The 16485-nt window shown below is 35.7% G+C and overlaps 1 protein-coding gene across 8 annotated transcripts in view; it reads right to left on the bottom strand.

Moving 5' to 3' along the window:
• Positions 1 to 1397: 1397 nt before the first annotated feature.
• The window catches only part of MLIP (muscular LMNA interacting protein), a 384978-nt gene continuing 369890 nt past the window's right edge, over positions 1398 to 16485 (bottom strand). For all 8 annotated transcript variants that reach the window (XR_011974323.1, XM_072642491.1, XM_072642487.1 and 5 more), the window contains 2 exons: positions 12133 to 12186; positions 1398 to 1696 (listed from right to left, as the gene is read on the bottom strand). Coding sequence is in view for 7 of the 8 variants with exons in the window: in XM_072642491.1 (XP_072498592.1) it covers positions 1691 to 1696; positions 12133 to 12186 (60 nt within the window). In the remaining variant the exon portion in view is untranslated. The remainder of the gene's footprint in view (positions 1697 to 12132; positions 12187 to 16485) is intronic.

Raw genomic sequence — 16485 nt, 5'->3', positions numbered from 1 at the left:
CTGGACCAGGAGTTCTGAACCTTTATGTCACGGACCAGTTTGGTAATCTCATGTAGTCTGCAAACCTTTTTTCAGAAAAATCTTAGTTGCTTAAATTCATAAATGAAGGAAATGCTAAATTTCAATTAGTAGTTAATGAAAATAATGACCTACTTTTCTTTTCCAAGTTCATGGACTTCCTTAGATCTATTGATTTTTGTTTTGTTTGTTTGTTTGTTTGTTTGTTTGTTTGTTTTTAATGCATGATACTTGCAAGTAAGAGAAATGCAAATCAAAATCCTGGGTTTACCCCATATCCAGATTGTAGCAGAGTTCATTAAGCCCTTAGCAAAGAAAAAAATGGTCACTAGAAGGTATGCATAATGATAAGGGGCTTTCTGGGGCTACTTTCTTTACTTCCACTCAAATTTTTAGGGAAAATCTACTAAGAAAGAATAGTAGTTACTTTCTTCAGGATTCTAGGGACAACCCAGAGGGACTGGGGTTTCTAGCACTCTTAGTCACTAGCTGCCACTGGTGTGCTTCCAGTTAATGTCAGTTAGGTAGACTTCAACTGAGTTTTAGGGGAGGTATGGCACATAGTAAGACCAGATGGTACAATACACACACACACATACACACACACACATTTCACCTTGCAAACACAAAAACATTATGGAGATTCTATTAAGTAGTCCAGACATGAGGAGATGAAATGAAATACCTGCATGATGGCAATATTTCAGGAGAAAGAGAAGTGCATTTGAAAAATATTACTATGCAGTCAACAAACCTTGGGAACAGCTTGGATATATGTAAGGTGGGGTGAGAGATAGTGAGCTTTCATGATTATTCCCTCAACAGTAACAGGCAAGTGAGGCAGAGGGGAGAGTTTGGGAGAAAAAAATAATGAATTAAGTTCAGAAATATATTAAGTATATTTAAATTTAAAACTAATTAGACATTTGTAAAGGGAACATGCATGGCAAATAGAGTACTTTCTAAGACAGCATGGGAAGTCTTTTTTTTTTCCTTTATAGGGTCTTCATAAAGTTCTGCTTAGGTGCAGCTGGTTTCAACTTAAACTAATTACTGTTTCAAAGGGTCTATGACTGTCAAACATAGGCATAATATGAAGCTTAACCTTTGATATTTTTGAGAAATATGATATCCCCTTTTCCACTCTAGGAATCACTGTAAGTTGGATGTACCATGATGTGTATCAAGGAAAAATAAACTAAGAAAACTGGTGGTTTGGGGGGCTACCTAAATAGGACCATGACTAAATACCTCATAGTGGACAGGGCTTTCTTTTTCTTTCTAAATCAGTTGTCATTATAAAAAATAAAGTAAAATGTTAACAATGTGTGATGTGTGAATTTAAGAAAACTATTTAAAAAAGAGATCAGAGTCATTACTTTACACATGGTGTGCTTTTATTTGGTGTCTAAACATAAGGACATGTAAGTATCACTGTCAGCTGCATGGTAGGCATTAAAGCTCTAGTAACATGTCTGGAAGTATATCTCTTTTCTGTTGAATGTTAGGAGGCTACTTTCAGTGTTCTGACTCTGCAGGAAACTTTTTTGAGTGCTATTGCTGCATTGCAGTTAATAAAGGGAGAATTCTGTCTGAAAAACAAAATGCAAATCTATTGAGCACCAGCTTCACAAAGGCTTCCATATCCAGGGTTTTAGATCGCGTTCTTGGATCATTGCTGTAAAGGGGGAAAAAGGGACATTTTAAAAGGGAATTACATAAACATACATTTATAAAATTTTGAAATTTTTAATCAATACATCTCAATTTTCCTTAACGTGTGATTGCATTTTCTAACATAATTATTTTTAGTGAAGGCATCTAAGAGGCACAATGGATAGAGTCAGGAAGAATCTTCTTCCTGAGTTCAAATTTGAGCTCAGACACTTACTACCTATGTGACTCTGGGCAAGTCACTTAATTCTGTTTGTCTCAGTTTCCTAATCTGTAAAATGAGCTAGAAAAGGAAATAGCAAACTACTCCAGTATCTTTGCCAAGAAAGCCCCAAATGGGGTTATTAAGTCCAACATGACTACATTGTCATGCCTCAGCTCTTGCAGGTCCCATTTGTTAGTTCTCAGAATCTCCATTTATTGTCTGAGCTTGACCATCATACCCTCTATCTAGTACCTTCTCTTCCCTTCCCTCCCTCCATTTCTTAGCTGCCTTTTTGTGCATCTTCCCTCATTCCAATGTAAGTTCCTTGAGGGAAAAGTTCTCTCTTTTTGTTTCTATTTGCATCCCTATCACTTAGCACAGTGCCTGACACCAAGTAAGCACTTAATAAATGCTTACTGACTAACCAATGGACTTGGTAACTGTGAAGTCCAAGGTTATTCACATCAGAAAAAAAAAATAGGTAAAAGTGTGATATAGATAAAAGTAGAAGGTAACTAAGTTTTAACTTTCAACTAAGAAATTTGTCTGGAAGAAATGGTGTTGATCAGCAAGAAGGATAAAAAGAGGAGAATATCGAATCATGTAATATTCTGACTGATATTGACTTCAAAGATCATTTAGTCCAATTGTCTTGTTTTACAGAAGAAAGTCAATCAGCCAACCCATCAACAAAAATTAATTGTTTACTATGTGTCAGATAGACATTGTGGGCATCTTCAAGGAGCATACATTCTTCAAAAACCAATGACCTCTAATCTAGGATTTCTAAAAAGATGTGGATCAAAATCATATAAAATTCCAAGTAGGCAAAAAATTCTGTTTAATTTTTTTAAATCTATGCTAAGGTCACTTGTATCTTAAAATGTAAGCTTTGAATATATAATCCTATGATGGATTATATGATAATTATGATTCATTTAGATTATTCATAGCATTAAAGTAACCGACATTGTGATGTAACTGGATCTCTAGTTAGAGGACCTTGATTTCATTCCTGGCCCTGCCATGTACTGTGTCTGTGACCTTGGGTAAGTCACATAAATTTCTCTGGGCTTCAGTTTCCTTATCTATAAAATAAGGTTGAATTAGACCGTTCTTAAGTTCCCTCTCAGCTCAAAAAGTCTTAGATTCTGTGAACTACTCAAAATTATGGAAGATTAAGGCAATTATAAAAATGTTAGAGCTGGGAGATAATTTAGAGATGATTTTGGATTTGCACATCCACAATGGCAAGCCCAAAGCTGTAGAGATATTTTTCCCCTTCTGTACCAAGTGCTCTTTTTGTTGATTTTTTTGTTTTTTAGGGTAGAACCTGCTTTGTGACAAAGTGATAAGTTCCCTGTTACTGGACAGGTTCTGGCTACTCTAATTACTTGGTCATAGGTTCTAAAGTTCAGTAATATTTAGACCAACCTTCTCATTTTGCAAAGACTTCGGCCCAAAAAGGTTAAAGTGACTTTTCTTAGGTCACACTGTTAAGTAACAGAGCTGTAAGATTTGAACCTACAATAGGTTGGAAATTACATGACAACTAAGGACCTTTCCAATGTCAACATTTTATGAGTCTAAGGGAACAAGATAATTCTGAGCCAGCAACTTCAGCACTGAATTATGCTACATTTGATACCACTGGTAATTCAAAGTAGAAGCTGTAAGCACAAGGGAGACTGTTAAGTTCAAACATCATACTATGCCTACCAGCATAGCCAGAGCCACAGATTCTTACTTTAGTCTACATGACCTGTGGAAACATGCCTAGGAGTTAAGTCATTTGTCTACATGGAGATAGAGAAGTAAGCCACATCGCCATATTTTCTGTCTGTTGCCCACAGAAGGGAATTAGAGCCACTATCATCATTGCCATGAGAAAAACAAGATTGTTCATAAAAAGAAATATCTTGTTCTGGAAATAAGAAATAAGTTATCTTAGAAATTATAATTTATATGAGAAAGCCTAATTCTAAGACTTGATTAGTCATAGTTAACCCTGGATAATGAGTATTTAACATTGCAAAACATTAAACCAGCTTTTATACCAAGAAACCTTTAAAGAATATTGCATGTAAAGTTACCATCCAATGTCAATGAATGCTTATGAGTCTATTTACCACCTAAATACTTAAATAATCATTTCAACATTTCAAATATAGATAGGTAAATGGATAGATTAGATAGATAGACAGATAGATATGAATATGCATATACATGTAAAACAAAACAATGGCTAGACTTTCAAAGAATGTATTCTAAAATAGTCCTATGGGTTATGCACTCAGATTCTATACTGGGTTCTTATAATGAACACATTATATTTCTTAATACTAACACTTCCACATAAAGACTATATTAAGGATTTTAATTTTTCTTCACATAGCCATCAAATTTTAAGACTGAAAGGGTCCTTGAAATTCTTCTAGTCCAGTGGTTCTCAATTTCAACCCTTCAGAGCACAGTATGTGCCAGGAAGACTTGGAGCACACAATGTTTATGTGGAACTTGATGCCAAAGAAGAGTTCCTGGGAAGCCAGGCTTCTAGACCCATTACATAGCCTTAACATTTCTCTTTTCCCTTTCAAATCCCCTCAACCTCTTCTTTCTTTTCTTCTCCAAGACTTGTGGTGAATGAAGCTAATTTGTATTTCCTCAACTAGAATTACTTATCACTTCTCCATTGCCAGCTGGAAAGACTAGGAAGTACACCACAGCTGGGGTTGGGAGCGGGCATGTGGACATCTCATAGTGTTGAAAGCCTACACTTTCTGCAGTACACATTTTGAGAACCATTGATCTGCTCAAATAATAGAATTCAAAACTAAAAGGGAGAAACGATTCGTTGAGAAGACCCCTTGCTCAATAAATATTTATTGAACTGAATTCATGCTATGTATATAGTAAATAACAGATCAGCTTCTCAAACAAGTCCACTATTTATGCAACTCTACAAAGATGTATCTCAGTCTCTTATTTCACCAAAATAATAAAATGACATCCATATTTGCAGAGTGATTAAGTGGGAGACCCAATATTAGAGTTCAGATCTTGAGTCTTGCGACTCAAGGCCAGCACTCTTCCAGAGGCTTTATTTTAAATTATCCAGAGGACATTGTGGTGTAAGTTGACCCTAATCAGTCAATCAATGAGAAGGTGGGAAAATGGATTGCATCCCACTCTCCCAATGATAATCATGGAACTCCTCTCTACTAAAATCATCCCAGACCTTCTCCCATCAGAATCCAATACTCCCCATTCTACTATACTCCTAAATTATGAAAGCTCTCCAACTTTCTCTTCAGAGACAGGCATCAACCTGAGGGGGTTGACCCTGATTAGTCACCCGGAAGGAATAGTTATGTAAGCACTATTGGGAAAATCCACAACATCTGTTATCCTAGTATACCCACCAGGAAAAAAGAAAATACTGATAGGGTACATTATCACCACTACATAAGCCTGAAGACCTCTGCTCTGGGGCATATAGCCTTGAGTCAGGAGTTAAAGACTTGTAAACTCTGAAAGATGTAAGCTGCAGAAGGTTATCTAACCCCTGGCTTTTGGCTTCATTTATTTCTCTCCAAAACAAACAAGCTGAAACAGGATTGGAAATATAGCTGCTGGAAATACAGCTGTTACAAGGCTAATAGTCATACTGCAAGTACTAATTAGGGAGGTAGTGCCCTTACGTATACTCTGATTCTGAGCTCTGCTCAGCTTTGCAATGATCTACTAAGAACACTAGTATCACATTTAAACAGAAAGAGCAAAATGATGGCTTTTCAGGCAAAATCCCAAACACTGACACAGGTAAAAAATGGGATTCTTTTCACTGGTCTGCAATTTGTGATCTGTATTCCCCATAACCCAGTCCCTAGGAAACCTAAAATGGCAACCTGTTCAATAGTTCTAGAAGCTTAGAACATAGTAAGTCACTTTGCTGAATTTCATTTGTACCTTTATGTTTGAACTAAACTGGGAATAGGAAAGACATTGAACAGGTAACAGTTGAGTGCCAGGTGGACATCAAAGGTAAATGAGCAGCCCTGAAAAGGGCTCTGCAAGCCCTCACACCAGTTGAAGAAACTGGAAGCAAACAGGGGTTAAGTGACTTGCCCACAGTCACGCGAGTATTAAGTATCTGTGGACAGATTTGAACTCTGGTCTTCCTCATTGACTCCAGAAAGCACACTGTCCACTGTGCCACCTAGAATAACCCCATCTTACTGCTGGAGAGAAGTTATTGGGAACGAATTGGGAGTTTCTTTATTAATTTCTATAAACAAGTACAGTAGAATAGAGTTGTCAAACTCAAGGAGAAACAGGGCCACAAAGTCTTACATAAACATCCCTATGGGTTATGTACTGACTTCAAAAAAACCACATGTTCACATTATCCATGTTCAACTGAAGTTTTATTTATTTCATTAAATATTTCCCAATTATACTTAGGAGTGTTATGGCCAGTCTGCATCCTGTTGGAGGGGGAAAAGAAAGTCAACATTCATGATCATGTATTTAAACCCTAAGAGATACTCATCATGACACAGAAAATAGAAAGCAGGCCTTGGGATGAGAGATCTGGGTTCAATGCCCAACTTTGACACATATTGGCTGCATCATATGGGGTAAGTTGTTTAACCTCTAAGTGTCCCCAGACAACTCTCTCAGAACCTAAGTTTCAAAGCAAGTGCTGACACATACGGTAGAAGGCATTCCCTTGGGGAGTGGGGGGAAGTGTCTTTATATATTAATGAATTCATATGATCAGCAGCAACTTCCCTCCTCCATCCCCCCACACAACTAAACATAGAATTGATGATGAGTACTTTGCCAAAATGCAACTGAAATTAAATAACTTCTAACTTCAGTTGTGGGAGCTTGGGTTTTTCAGTTTTGTTTTGGTTTTTTGGTGGGAGGGGCAAACCTGGAAAATGGCTCTATGAGAAATAAGTCTGGCAACTAGTAACTTCCTTGTCTAATAAATTGTTCCTCTTAAGTGGGTGCCAATTTCAGTTGTTTCTATGATCATGCAATAATATAAAGGCCATCAGCAACTGGGTCAAAATTTAAGCAACCTTAAGAAAAGTCCTAGATACCCCATTTGAGTTATAGCTCTGCAACTTAATGCTGATAAATCTTAGAAACAGGAGTCCCTGTTTGAGGACAATTCATCATTTGTTCAGAGTTCAGTGTCAATCATAGTCATAGTAGCCAAACATCTCTATGAGAGGAAACACTTGGTCTTAGTACTACAGCATTAGAAATAGGATGTCTTGAGGAGAAAGTCATACAAGGAGAATTGCATTATGCAGGGATGGGTGTGATGGAGCCTGTTCTAACTGGCTCTGCCATGAGATTGGATTGTTAAATCTTCAGAAATCAGCAAATGCTACAAATCACAATTTGATTGTTTAGCTGATTGTCTAGACTTAAGAAACTAATGAAGAAAATCACAATAATGCATATTCTACTTAAAAATTGATTGTAAGTACATTCACCCCCAGCTGATTTACCATGATATTGATGCTTAGAAGGTCCTTACCATATTAGGAAAATTCTTGAGCTCTTTTTCCCTATGGTAGCAATGACCATACCCAAAGGACAAAATTTTCCCTTATGTAGTGATGAGGCAGCCCTATTACTGAGTAAAAGAGCAACACCTGAGCTCACCTAATTGGAGCAATAGGAGATTTCAGTCAGTGCTGAAGCATCAAAGTCATCAAAGAGAGATTCAGGAGGACAACAGAGAGTAATGAAGTTTTGTTATTGTTGTTTAATGGTTTAGTCATGCCTGCCTGTTTGTGATCACATTTGGAGTTTTCTTGGCAAAGATACTGGAGAGGTTTGCCATTTTCTTCTCCAACTCATTTTACAGATGACAAATTGAGACAAACAGGGCTAAGTGACTTGCCCAGAGTCACACAGCTAGTAAGTGTGTGTATGCCAGATTTGAACTGAGGAAGCTGAAGTCTTCCTGACTACAGGTCTGGCATTCTATCCACTGCACCACCTAGCAACCTGCCCAAGTAACAAAGAGCAGCCCAGAAAAATATCTTATAGGAGCCACAAGATAGTCCAAAGAGAAAAGAATTCTCATATTTGGAGAAGTTAGGGCCTACAAATTTCCTATAAATCTTTGGGACAGGGTTGTTCATCAAAGGTTTCTCTTTTGTTATCTGAGAGTATTGCATTAGTTTTTTGTATAGTTTCTCTAATTCTTTCGATAAAACTTACTTTTCATAATCTTCTTTCTCATTGTGCACCATGTGCTTACAAGGGAAGTTGGTTTCAGTGGATTTTAAAGAACAAGTTAGTGATATTTGTGAGTGGGAATGTATAAGTCAAATAATGTGAGACAGTCCCCCAAATGGTACCGTAGCTTTCCCTGGGGCTTTAAACTCTGATATAAATGTTACACCTAAAAAATGTGGAGAGGGGAAATCAGATGATTTCTAATATCCCTTCCAGATCCAATTTCTACCAATCTATGACATAGGTCAAGTCAATTACTTTTCTGCCTTTAGTTCTATTTCCTCACCTAACAATCACATACAGTGGAATGGCAAACATGTCTTACAAGGTTAGAAATCCGTAACTCAGTTCTAAAACTCAAAACAAAATAACATAATATAATTTTGTGTGATCTCATTAGCTACTCAACTGCAGTCTCTTTGTTGTTCAACTTATTTTAACAACCTTGAAGGTTTTCTAAATCCAATACAAAAGGGGAATCTAAAAACAAAACTGATGTTGGAGGAAATGAAGAGTTCTATAGAGAACCCAAGAAGCTGCATGGCATAGTATATAGGCTAGCCTCAGAATCAGAGAGATTCTAAGTGAAGTACATTGGCTTTATGATGCATAAGGAAAACAACTCTCGACACCCCCAAAGAGCTTTCTAAAATTATGACTTGCAAAGGAAGTACATTGGGTGGAAGGACTTTCCTTACTCAGAGTTCCCTAAATGAATACAACATGGAACTGGACCAAAATGAAAAGGAGAGGGGGCAGGAGGTAAGGGGGAGGATGGAGAAGGAATAAATACTTCAGTTTTGCCAGAGGTAAACAACCTTTCCATTACACAAATGCAACTCCAACCTAATGAGAGAGTCTAGATTATGAGACACATTATTATCACACTTTTTAAAAAAATTCCACCTGAACATGCTGAGCATTAAATATTACTGTAGAACTTATGGACAGAAAATAAAAGGCAGAAATAGCTCCAAGAATTGTTGAGTCCTCCAATAGAAATAATAAATAATGCCAGAAATAGTTAAAGTTGTGGGGACTCAAATAACATCCTGAGTTTCTCTACTTGAATTATCCAGTAGAGTTGGTCTTAATTAGATTTGACTAATGGTTGACCTTCAGAGAGATGAATATAGATAGAGGGAACAGCTAAAAGCTAGGATGGGACCCATGTTGGTAAAAAAAAAAATCATTACTTTGGTCAAGATCACAGATGGGCAAAATAATTATGTCACTGTCATGTCAGATCATGAGCAATATGCCAAATAGCTTGCAATGTTAATGGCCAACTATCGGAAAATATGCTTTACCAAATTCAAGAAAGGTCTGTGAAATCATCAGTGTAAGGAATTTTTAATATAGGAACTCCTTCCACTACAATAGATTTTTGACCACTTTTGACAGTAGCTAAGTCCCAAGGCAATTTCCTAACAGGTACAGAGGTTAAATGACTTTCCCAGGGTAACACAGCTAATAACTGTCAAGTGAAGCATTTGAATCTAGCTCTTCCTCACTCTGAGCCATTCTATACATTATGCCATTGTCCTCTACAAAGTATCCAATGAAGCACTAAATAATAACAGCATTTTGGAACCTTATGCTATTTTTCTATGGAGCATTTTTACCCATATTCCTTTGCTAGACACCAGTGGAATCTCATGTGTGGAAAACAAATCTAATTGTTCAAAGCCTTACTTAGGAGATCATAATCCTGAATGTGCCTCTTGATTTCTACATGCAACGAGGTCTCTAGCATTAATTCAATACTCTAAAATTAATGTTGTACCTTAACTGAAGCTGACTGGAGTGTGTTTCCTACGTCTTCATTAATTGAATAGCTCTAACCGCAAAGAATATTTTTCCTGTTCTGCAGTGTTTCTTTAGTAATATTTTCTGTTTGTTTCTAAGAGTAGCAGATCTGATTGACTTTCTCAGCTTGAAGAATGAAGCAGCTAGAGTTGTATGATAAATAGAATCATTCAACCAGTCAACTCTATTTTAAATGAATACTTGGGGTTTTTTTTGAAAACAGGGAAGAGAAACTTGAGGAATTAGAAGTCACAACATCCTGAAATCAACTCATATGTGATCACAACATCACACAAATGGAAGTGAGAATCTGATTTAATTTTTCTCTCACTTTGTTTTTTCCACATCTAAAGGGTTGGGCACCCAGAAAAGACAATCTGATGGTAGGCCAGACAGATAGCTATCTTTTAAAAATACATTGGAAGATCGTTCAAAAGTTGGAAGGCCAAATTAAGGAAATATATTCTTTTCTTTTTGTAATGGACTTGCTAGAGGAAAAGCTTGTGCATCAATCATTCTAGGTCTAAAAATGGAATTTCATTATAAGACAGATGTTTTACCTTTACTGAGGTTTGATGTGTAAATAAACAACAAGGAAGGGGGCTTAGGGAGAATTTAAGTGTCAATATTACCATCTGGCTAAATACCACCAAGAGTTATGCAAGCCTATCACAGGGCTCACAACGTGGCTGAAGTGATGGAGAAATCAAATATAATACATCAAGAATACTCTACATTCTCTTAACTCTCTGTTCGGTTATCCTTTGCCTTTCCAATTATGCTTCCTTGTCTGTCACACATTTTAAAGGTCAAAATATAGTTTGGTTTGTGATAGTCTTCATTTTTCCCAGACCAAGAGTTATCCTGGTGACTGCTTGCCTGGTCTCCCCACATCCCCAAGCTTTATGTTCCTCTATGTGACTGTGTTTCTGGGATGCAACGGAACAAATTTCCTTCATGCCCATTTTAGCAATCCTATCCTACTTACAGTTATAAAGAAGGAACCCCTCAAGTGCCCACTGGCCTTACTAGATGGCTGCTTTTAACATCATTCAGATAACTCAGGAATTTAACCAGTCTTTATTTTGCTTCCACTGTACATCCAAGTTCTTTGGTGCATAACAAGATGTAGACTTCTATGGGACCTTTGAGTTCACTTAGTCCATCTCCCACTTTACAGAGGAAGAAGCTGAGGCATGGAAAGGTTAAGTGACTCTCTCAGAATCACAGTAATAGTAAGAGGTAGAGTTCAAACTCAGGCCCAAGTCCTCTGGCTTCAAATCTACTGCTATTTCCCTTGTATCACAGTCAAGTGTGGGTCCTGAAAGAGGCAGGTTTGGATGTGATTTGTTAACTTAAAACAAGCAAGGAGAAATAAGCTATCAGGCTATAGGTTATAAGGGAGGTGAACTAAATGACCTCTTGAGGTCCTTTGCAGATCTAGGACTAAGATCCTACGATACTTTCATGTTATTAAGTCAATCATGCAAAAAATTGTTTCATTATATATAACCTTAGAGTTTTCTCTCTGGCTCCACTTTGTATTTGCTGCTCTGCCTGGTTTCAACTCACAGAAAATAATAATAAGGTCATCAGTTCTAAATTCACTACCATGCTGTCAACTCAAGCTTTGAGTGACTCCAACTCCCTCAGCCTCCTCTCCCCTCTGATTGGAAGGAACAACTTCCTCCCAGTGCCTTCCTTTATAGAGGGAAGAAACTGGACTCTCAGATCATTCTGCCTTGCATCTGCTGCCCTGCCTGGTTTCAAATCCCAGAACAAGATACTCCTGTGCCAGGTTCCCCTTGGTGCCCCCCTACCCAGCCCTGAGCCCCTCACTCCCCACACCTGTTTTTCGACCTCCTTCCCTAACTCTAACCCTTTTAAATTATAAGCTCATTGAAGCCAAAGACTATGTTTCTTTTTATTCATTGTATCATCAGTGCCTACCACAATGCCTGGCATGTCATGGGTGCTTAATAAATGTTTTTTGGATTGGAGTGATGTTTGGCAGTCAAAAGACCTTTTAGAGATGTAGCTTGGGAAGCTAGGGCACAATCTTGCTTTATTAAATGATAATGGTGGTTCATTTCTATAAGCTTATATCAAAATGAATCACATCTCCAGTTCTGCTTGCAATATGTCTTACACATACATACCTCTTTAAAACCAAGGGCTTCATTTTCAGGAATCGTTACTATTGGATGACTTGGCTTCACAGGAAAAATGGTCAGGATGTTGTAAAACATAGAAAGAAAAAACATTTTAATGAAACATTAGTAAACAGTTAATTCTTGGGAAATTTTTTCATTATTCACAACATATTTCATCAAATTGACCTACTGCTTTTGAATTGGCAATCCCAAATGAGGTTGCAATTTAACTTGCAAACTATATCTATGATACTAATTTCTTTAAGGCAAGGACTGTTTTACTTATCTCTGTAATAAATCCTTTTTAGATTAGATTGTATTAGATTCCTTGTGTGACTTAGCATGGTTCTTTTTGCATAGAGAGTCCTCAGAAAATATTTTTTGAAGTCTGACCGAATGAATACATAAGTTTTTGTCAGAATGAACTGTCAAAATTCACAGAAGTCATAAAATGAATAGCAATAAAGGAAATGTCATGTTTCATCCCCCTCACATGATGTAATTGCTAAGCAACTAGTAAAGTAAAAGGAAATAGAGAAAAATCATAATCCTGCCACATAGTTCATTTCACAGAAATTAAATATTTTCCATGAGATATACCTAAAGCAATGTATTATTGAAAAAAAATAATGAGATTCAATTGCAGTGACTATAAATATTGAATTCCTCCTGTATCTTCTTTTTGAAAATGTCTAGTCTAGTAAGAGGCTTACAAAAGAAGTGATGTTTTTTGGGGGAAAAGGGGTATCAACGAACCAGAAAAACATGCAAAGAAAGCTTCAGTTCTGTGATTTGCAACCGTTTTTGCTTCAGTAATAACAACAGTGGGTACTGAGCAACACACAGTTCATTTACAAACTACAAGTGTTTTATCCAACTATCAGTCTCAATATAGTATATTTGCTACCCAAAAGTTGATGTGCTATAGGAGAAAATGATCCATATATGCATTAACCCTCTTGTTACAAATGAATCTAGAATACTTAAATTGAAACTCCACAGTATGATACCTTATGACTTCTCAGAAAAATAAGAAAAGAGTTGATTTCCTCTTACACAGCCTTCAAAAGAAACACTTTTGTAGGGTGGTAAGTTTTCTTTTTCTTGCAAGACTCATAATAATCATAAAGAAACAGACCATGGGGGGGGGGGAAAGTAAAGAAGTCAATAGCAACACGATCCTACTAGTAACTCAGGTTTGACCTTTCAGTGCTTTAAACTAATTTCTGTTTTTTTTACCTCTTCACATCATGTTTAATCTTTTGTCAAATTTTGTCCATTCTATCCCCATGACATTTCTGCCTAAATCCTAACCTCCACTGAGAAATATACATGGTCAAGTAAAACAAATTCCTGCACTGGCCATTTCCAAAAATTAGGTCACACTTTGTATACCACCATTTGTCGTTTGGAATTATAGTATGTAGGTCAATACAATAGTGATAAAAGTTTCTGTATCTTTCAATGTTGTTTCTCTTTATAATACGGTTACTATTATATAAATTATTCTCTTCTGTCTAATCATTTCACTCTGTATCATTCACACAAATCTTCTCAAGTTTCTCTGAAACCAGCTCTTTCTTCATTTTTTACAGTTCATTAGTATTCCATTACATTCATATACCATGATTTGTTCAGCAAACTCTCAACTGATGGGTATTCCTTCATTTTCAATTCTTTGCTTCCATAAAAAAGAATATATGTGTATGTGTGTATATGTGTGTGTATACATATATTTGTAGATGAGTCATTTTCCTTCATTGATGTCTTTGCATATACCATTTATTAATTTTTGTGCATAGTTACAAATTATTTTGCACAATGGCTAGACCAATTCACAGCTCCACCAAAGGTGTATTAGCATTCATAACCATTTCAATATTTGAAATGGTCCTCTTTTGTCAATTTTGTCAATTTGATAGGTGGGTACAAGGTACAACCTCAAAGTTACTTTAATTTTTATAGCCCTAATTATTAGTGATTTGTAGCATTTGTTAACATACTCTTCATAACTTAGATCTCTTCCTTAGAAAACTTCCTGTTCATATCCTTTGATTATTTATAAATTGAGAAGTGACTTCTATTCTCATAAATTTGAATCATTTCCTTATATGCCTTGGAAATGAGAATCTTATCAGAAAAAATTCTTTGAAAATATTTTTTTCTACTTATTTGCATTGATTTTATTCCTGTAAAAATCTTTATCTTTTTATAATAAAATAGTTTCTCCTATGTGATCCTCTCTTTCCTTTGTGACATCATAAAATTTTCTCCTATCTATAAAACAAAATGTAATTTCTTCCATGCCCCTCTATTTTGTTTCTGATGTCATTATTTATCCCTAAAACATGGCAATCATTAAGGCTCAGAATATACTCCTTCCTAATCTATTTTTAGTCATTATTTTCCTTCAGTATTCAAATCAGGAGTCAAGTTCTCTGTATGGCCATTACTGTTTCCCTTACTTGAAAATATCTTCTTCATTAAATATTCCTTGAGTTTATCTTGGTATACATGGTGTGAGATGGAAGTCTGTACCTAATTTCTGCCAGATTGATTCCCAGTTTTCCCAGAAGTTTTTGTCAAAGAGTAAATTCTTTTCCTACCAGCTGGGGTCTTTGGCTTTGTCAAACATCACCTTCTAAATGTTCTCTTCCATTGATTAGCTTTTCTATTTCTTAACCAGTACCAAACCATTTTGATAATTACTGCTTTCAAGCTTATTTTAATAACTGTTGCTGTTCAGTCTTCCTTCCTTCTCACTTTTTTATGTTAATTTCCATTATATTATTGAGCTATTGCTCCTCCAGATGACTTTTGTCATTATATTTTTAGTCTACAAAGTAGTCCTTTGATTGGCATGGCATAGGTAAATAAATAATGTATGTAGAATTTTTCTTTTTATTATATTGGCTATGCCTAGTCATAAGGAATTCATATTTATCCAATTATTTAAGTCACAATAGTCTCCAAATTGGTTTTGCTACTTCTAGTCTCTGACCTCTCTAATTCATTCTTTTCACAACTGCCAAGATAATTTTACTTAAGTACATGTCTGACCTTTTTATTCTCCTACTAAAAAGCTTTCAGTAGTTCTTCATTGTCTGTAGGATAAAATACAATTTTCTTACTCTTACATTTAAACTCCTTCACAATCAAACTCTAGCTACCTCTATTTACCACCACTGGTTTCTTTTTTTCATTTTACTGCCTTTCCCTTGATACTGAAGATCAATATGAAGAGAGGTATAACATAGGTAGATATAGTCTCAGTTAAGATTTTTTTTTATGGTGCCATAGAGGACACACTGTAAAGAAACAAATAGAAAAGTTTGCGCAAAATAAGCACTTAATATTTTTGAATCATCAATCGATCCATCCATCTGCTCATTCACATAGTCTATGTCCTAACCTACTATACTACTAGCTATACCCTAAACTCAATGTGACATCTCCTACTCCCAAGCAACTGTTCACGTCATCATTTATGCTCAGAATATATTCCTTCCTAATTTATTTCTTTAGAATTATCATTTTCCTTCAATATTCAGGTGAGGAGTCAAGTTTTTTATGTTCTTATTACTGTTTCCCTTACATGAAAGTGTCTTCTTCCTGAAATGAGCCTAGAGCACTTTACCTCAACTATCTACTTTACCTCCATCATAATCAAACTTTGCCTTATGTTTTTGCCTATCTATGTGTATATCTCATCTGCTTCATTAGCAGAATGTAATTTCCTCAAGGATAGAAATTGTCACTTTTACCTTTGTACATCCAATATCTACCATATTACTTTTCAAATACCTGTATGTGATTAAAGATTAAGTTGCAAAAAGTAAAACAAATACAAATTAAATAGAACAGAGTTACTATTTCTATATCCGATTGACTATAGTAGAATTACATTTGCACTCCAATTTCCTCATTTACTATATGAGAAATTAGTGGCAATTAGAAAAACAATAGTCTATTATGCTCTCCCAGGAATTCAGAAGAATAATTGGACTTCAACAAACATGTACAAAATAAATTTGTGGAAGGAACAAGATTTTTTTCCCCAATATGTGGGACAGGTATTTATTTCTTACACATAAAAGAAATACTTTATGTGAAATATAAGTTCACATTAAAAAAAATTAAACAAATGATAGAAATAACTTCTGTTATAGTTTCCCATGAAGTTTATAATTATGCCTTATTTAAACTTTATGAGACTGCTGAGTGTGTGCATATAATGTAAATTTAATGTATAAATGTAATATAATATATGAATATATTAGATTTCATTTCGGCTCTCCACTGTCCTCATTTTAGTAAAAGCTTTCTGACAAACAATCCAGAACTTTGGTTCACCCTTAT

The sequence above is a fragment of the Notamacropus eugenii genome, chromosome 2 (assembly GCF_028372415.1).
Source record: "Notamacropus eugenii isolate mMacEug1 chromosome 2, mMacEug1.pri_v2, whole genome shotgun sequence".
Lineage (NCBI taxonomy): Eukaryota > Metazoa > Chordata > Mammalia > Diprotodontia > Macropodidae > Notamacropus > Notamacropus eugenii.
The sequence above is the reverse complement of the archived record's forward strand: the minus strand, read 5'-3'. Positions and strand labels throughout refer to the sequence as shown.